We start from the raw sequence: 6,164 nt of genomic DNA on the forward strand, positions 1-6,164 counted from the left end.
CTGGCTGCGGCTGGTCACGTGAACCCCCAGATTCTGGGGGAAAATTGAAATTGCGCTTAGGGAGGGGTGCTAGAGGCTCGCGTTGTTAAGGCGTTCAGAAATTTTCATTTTTTTGTGTTGTACTCGCGTTCATTTCGATCATAAAACCATACATATAGGCTCGAATATATGAACGTTTTTTCAGAAACAGGATTACAGTTATAATATCCTGTCCTGGAACATGGGAAGTATTAAATTACATTTTAGGTATGGAGATATTATCAAATTTCAAATACCTATTCATTCAATCGAGCGATGGCAAGCAAAGACACGCCGAAAAAGCTCTACGCGAAAAAAACCGAGGCAAATATTTCACGTTGCAGACTTTGTTATTGTGTTACTGACCCGAAGCACAGTAAAAATTTGTTTCGAAGTCAGAATCTGATAACTTTGCGCAATGCGGAGACAGTATATGGTAGTGAATTGCCACATGGAAACGACCTTCCTCGTCAAATTTGTTCTGCCTGTGAAAGAAGGCTGAACAATGCGATAAAGTTAAGGGATATCATCATTGAGACTCAACAGAAACTACAGGAGAATGTTCGAGCAAAACGATGTGTGGAAGTTTCTCCTTCTGTTATCCCCTCAGCTAAAGTGCGCACAGCTGGGACTTCACGGCGACGAAGTATTGACTTCGGTAATGTTGCTGCCGAAAAATCTCCAAATGTAAGTGTTCGTGATATTTTAAAGCTTCTGATATCTTTAGTTATTCTCATCTCTATATATTTTTAAATATAATTTATGTTTAAACATAGTTCTCGTCCGTATTATTGTTGAATATTTTGCGGCATATTTAATATTCATGAATACTTTCATTGTTCCCATGAATGAATTCATTCACCCGCTAAGAATGAATTTATTCACACGTCTGAATTGACCTCTAAACTGAACAATGACTCAATTTTACGCTGCATTTCAGTATTCATGTTTTATACAGTATCGTTTTGTGCTTAATGTCAAGTTACAAGACCTTTCACCACTTCCAAAATTTCAAAATATGGTATATTATAAATATATATTGGCATGTATAGATGACAGTGTGACAATATGTTAATTAAGGTCGATGCCTCAGAAGTTCTTATTGAGGCAAACAAGGAACTGATTGAAGTGGCAAGAAGAAGTGATGAATCTGTCCTCAGGCAACGGAATTATTATGGTTTATCTTGTGAGGATTGGATGTCTGATGTTGTAAAGGAGATGGCCACCAGATGTCCAACAGTGCATAAATTCCTCTGTGGTCTGTTGGAAAGCAGCATCTATCCAGCAAAGAAGAACCCTGCAATTTGCTTGATATATGGCATTGTGATGTTTTTACGATGCCATGAATTGAGCAGAATTCAAAGGATCAATTCTGTTTTATTAATCGAAGGTCAAGCATCTGTAAATGTAAGTCACTCTAAATAGTCCTTAATTAATGACAACCTCATACCCAGGGTCTTTACTGGGTACAAGGTTGAATTAATGAATGATTGACAATAAATTGACCTGTTTGCCAATATCTTGAGTTTGTTTAAATGGTGTCAAGCAGATGTGTAACTAGAACACTAATTGAGGGGGGTGAATATTCATATATTAACCCCCAAATGTACGCATATACTGTACATGTGTTTAAAAAAAAACGCAGGCAGAACAGAACATATGAATATTCACCCCACCAATTACTACTCTAGTTATGCCCTAGTGTCAAGCAATACATGACCAGCATGAAGCATAGCATGATTCTTTTAAATTTATTGACATCATTAAACATAACTTATTAGTACAAAATAGGTTATGTTTGGACCTAGACTGGGATCACTACCTATATCTTATCTATTTTTCAAAAGCAGTGTGTGAGCTCAATATATTTTCCTGAACTCAATCCTTCTACTTTTCATAATGTTTCAGCTGATTTCCCGTTTAAACAAGTATGGTCTGTGCCTTGAGCCTATGAAGAAATACCCAATTCTAGAAGACATTGGAAAGAGTTTTATAGATCATGCAGCAGAGTTGGTGAAGTCTGGACATAAATTTGTGTATGTGTTAGACAACATTGACTGGGAGGAGAAGGCCCATGACATGAGGCAGAATGTGCAAAACAGGAGTGTTCATGCTGTGGCAACAAGTATTGTATTTAATCGAGTTTCTGATGAAGGATTGCCCGATTCTGGTCCACAGCAAAGTCTTAAAGATTGCAATGTCCACCAGCTGGTGAATATCAATCGACTGGAATCTGAGGCAATCAGAAGCAGATATAGAATACTTGTTGCCAGGCTTTTGTTTGAACATTTTCCTGCTTTTGCAATATTCAAGCCATATATACCTGGAGCCACTGATTGCCAACAAACCAAGAATATGTCAGCCAAGTCAGAAGTTGTGACAATGCCCATCTTAATGAAAGATGAAAAGAAATATTCAGAATGTGTGGATGTATTGGATCAGCTTGAGAAGTGGACGGAAGAAATATATGCAGCTGCTGGGCTATGTTCCCCCTCAGAACCTGATGATGCCGCACCAAGCATTGGGACCACATCCAGACCTGATCAACCAGCCTCACACGTACCACCTGCTACAACTGATGATGATCCTTTACATGGTGTAAAAATACCTTGCTTTGGTGATCAACTCACTCGAGTCAGATTTGCTGGGGCAAAGGATCTTAGAGCTGGATGCCATTCAGCTAAACAGAGACTGGATCATCTATATCCGTTTTGTATTGTCGACTGGCACACCAAAAGAAGTTTTTTGAAGGTACAATTGACTTTGTGCCACTTTGCCTAAAAAAATTCTTAGCCTTTGATTTCTTCAGTAATTATAACATTGGAAGGCTTGATATGCTATAATTTAATTAAATTTGAAATTGACTGCTTGTAAGTAGAGCCTTACATTTTTTCACATTTTTAAGACGAGTACCAGGTGTTACAATAAAACTAGCCCTGCTTACATGCATTAGAGTTTATTTCAGTTGGTTAAATTTTTTTGTGACACCTGTTAAAAGTACAAAAATTGTGTTAAATTGTGAAATATTTGTACCATTTCAAATACCAGTAATTTACTTTTGAGTTTTAAAGCAGTCACATATAACATTTGATGTACAGGTGATTTTTTATATCCTGAACTGAATGTACTTTGTGATCTGGCTCCAAATTTGCCTTTGAAAAGTTCATTATGTTTATAAATCAAATGTGCAATATTAATATTTTACCATGTAATATTCTACAGACAGTGTTCAAGAGACTTTACAAGAACTCCGGGAGAGAGAAAGGAACGCTGCGATTCTTTAGAGAGAAGCTGAACCGACGAAATGTCACTGTCGACGTAAAGCACTATGAGGACTGTGAGCAGCTGTTTTACAGTGTTGGTAAGTGTTTTGTGATTGAGGCCCTTTTGGAATTTTTCCAAATGGACGACACAAAACACAAGCCAGCAGCAAACGGTCCTCATAGTGTTCATGTATTGCAAGAAGAATACAGAAAGAGCTATATTGTCCAGGTGCTTGACAAATTTATTGATGAGTTTCTTTTCATTGATGATGAGGATGTGTATGATGAAGATGAAGATGGAGACAACATTGAAGATGATGGTGTTTGGAGCTATGGAATCAACATCATAAAGTGTTTTATGCTCCTTAATGATTTCAAGGATGCTGTATCCTCAGGCAATGGTGAACACCTCCTAATCCTGCGAAAACAACTGCTGGTTCACTTTTTTGCAACATCAGGATTTAATGAGTTCGCTATTGAAATGCTCATCAATATCCTACAGTCCAAAGTGTTGCTCTCAACCGTCGAAGCTCATCGCTGTAAATGGGCTGCTACAGTGAATTGGAAAGGTGGTGCTGGCAAAAATATTGAAATTGATCTCTTCCAAGAAAACAGGAACTGTGAGATGAAGAAGTTGATTGGTGCAATGGGTGCCAACAAGACTGACAAGGCAATAAGCAGAGCAAGTAAAGCATCAGGAGGAGTAACAAAAAGTGGAGGCATTTGAACATCAAGTGAACATTCATCCGAAGTCAACCACTCACTCACACAAATCCGCAACTGATGACGAAAAAATTATAAGCAGAGACATAAGAGTCTTGAAGCCTTTCAAGAAGGATGGAAGATCATTTGAGTCTTTTCCAAATATTTCATGTAATCCCACCCAAGCATTAGAAAAGGATAAGTTTACAACATGGATTGATAGGCACAAGAAAAATATTTTAATGCACTATCCTTCAGAAGATGCCGAACTGTCACACGAGTGATAATTGCCTGTGCCACAAAACTGTGAGTAATCTACCTCAAACAAGTATTTGATAGTTTTAAGTGAACTGCTAAGGTTTTGATTGAATCAATGTTTGCCACTAATTGATCTGTAAATTACAAATGCAAAATTTCTTTCATCTTAACCCATTGTCCAAAAATGAGAATTTTTTAGGCACACAAAATTGTATTCTGCTACAGGTTTTAAAATCATGGCAATAATTGTCAATCATTTTGGAACCTCAGGGGCATGCAATTATGTATGTTCAAGAAATAGTTGTTTTGGAAAATGTTTAATTTGCCCTATACTATAAATATAGAGTAGTATTTGAGGCTCATGAATTGAAAAGATGAGAAATTTGTTATATGATTTGTTTTCTATTTATTGACAATGTCGATTGTATCGATTTTGATTGTATCACACATTTCATGAAACAAAAAAATTGTTTTCAATGGTTGTAATTGTAAAGAAATCTAATACTTACAGAAACTTTAGTAGAGAATGCACTATTAGCCTATAGAAATTTTTTATATCAGTTTTTATATAAATGTATTGTAAATAACACATTTGCACTTGCACTGGTCATATGAACACAAATCTTATGAATTTGTACATTGTAGATTTTAAGAAATTTTTTTAAAAGAATATATATATAGTATTGGCAAATTATTTACACTAATTGCAATTTTCCTGCCTGTCAGTCATTCAAAATTACAATAGAGGAATGGTGATTGACATTGACAATGCATTGTCTGAAACCTAAACAGTCCCATGTTCCATTATTACAATAATTACCAATCCTCTACTGCAAATTTGATTGGTTGTCCATAATGTTCAAGCACAAGGAACAAATACACTGCTTCTTACAAACATCACAACAAAGGTGGAGTGGGTTAATGTATGCATCCTGTTCGTAATCGAGCGATTTCAGCAGTAACTTCCTAAGACATATATTGTCACTTGAGCAAAACTCACGCATATCATCTTGCATGCCCACCCTATTTTTTGCAATGTCCTTGTTGTTGTAGTGCAAGTGAGCTGATGAAGGTTTGCCATCTCTGCCAGCACGTCCTGTCTCCTGGAAATAGGCCTTTACAGTACTTGGAGGCCCAATATGAATGACCTGACGAATGTTGGGAATGTCCACACCCATCCCTATAGCCACAGTTGCAAAAACCACACGAATAGTACTCTGTCAAGAATCCACAAAGTGTGAAATAATGTATCTGTGATGTTTCAAAGCCAGCTAATAAACTTAATTACTAGAAATGTTTTCTTTTGTCTAAAAATTTTGTACTTATTATAAGTAAAATTATTCTTGTTTTAAGTAGTTTTTTTCTTATTTGTAACATTCTAGGTAAGAATTGTGTGAGTAGGTTCCTTAATATGCAATAATAATTTTGCTTATTTCAAGCAATGTGTTACTTAAAACGAGTATTTTTTCTTTAGAAAATTCTTGTTGCAAGAATTGTTTTTCTTAAAATGAGATTCCAGGTAAGAATAATATTCTTGCCTGGATTCTTGCCAAGAATAATATTCTTACTATACTGACAAGAACAATTTTACTTGTTTGTATTTTTTTTCTTAAAATAAGACTCACGATTTTGCTGTGTGCATGTATTATGGATTTGGCTTGATTTACATGAAATTAGGTTATAAATTATACAGGGACTGAAAAGCGTAAACATGCAGTGCTTCCACTTCCAACTCTAGGCCTTTATGTAATGTGATTTATTTACGCATAGATATATTGCCAGGCATGAATTTTGCATACCCTTTCCGCAGCTCAGTTTTCTGAGCATCAATAATGACACATTAAATTTTACGCCGTTTTGGGATAATTTTGGCTAGGAGTAATGGTTCTCCTAGCCGCTTTATTTCTGTTAAACAAAACGATA

The 6,164-nt window shown here is 36.0% G+C and overlaps 1 protein-coding gene across 1 annotated transcript; it reads left to right on the plus strand.

The window, feature by feature from the left end:
• Positions 1–287: 287 nt before the first annotated feature.
• LOC114543248 lies at positions 288–4,008 on the plus strand. Its single transcript, XM_028562317.1, has 4 exons — positions 288–705; positions 1,099–1,425; positions 1,927–2,769; positions 3,241–4,008. Exons 1-4 carry the CDS (start codon positions 295–297, stop codon positions 4,006–4,008), a joined length of 2,349 nt encoding a protein of 782 aa, XP_028418118.1. The 5' UTR covers positions 288–294.
• The last annotated feature ends 2,156 nt before the right edge of the window (positions 4,009–6,164 follow it).

The sequence above is a fragment of the Dendronephthya gigantea genome, unplaced genomic scaffold (assembly GCF_004324835.1).
Source record: "Dendronephthya gigantea isolate DGI-Jeju-01 unplaced genomic scaffold, DenGig_1.0 000424F, whole genome shotgun sequence".
Lineage (NCBI taxonomy): Eukaryota > Metazoa > Cnidaria > Anthozoa > Malacalcyonacea > Nephtheidae > Dendronephthya > Dendronephthya gigantea.

Excerpts from the sequence above, each read along its gene's own strand:
- LOC114543248 (XM_028562317.1), top strand. The coding sequence starts at position 295 with ATGGCAAGCAAAGACACGCCGAAAAAGCTCTACGCGAAAAAAACCGAG. Across the intron at positions 706-1,098 it reads CTGCCGAAAAATCTCCAAAT|GTCGATGCCTCAGAAGTTCT; the intron begins GTAAGTGTTCGT and ends ATGTTAATTAAG. Across the intron at positions 2,770-3,240 it reads CCAAAAGAAGTTTTTTGAAG|ACAGTGTTCAAGAGACTTTA; the intron begins GTACAATTGACT and ends AATATTCTACAG.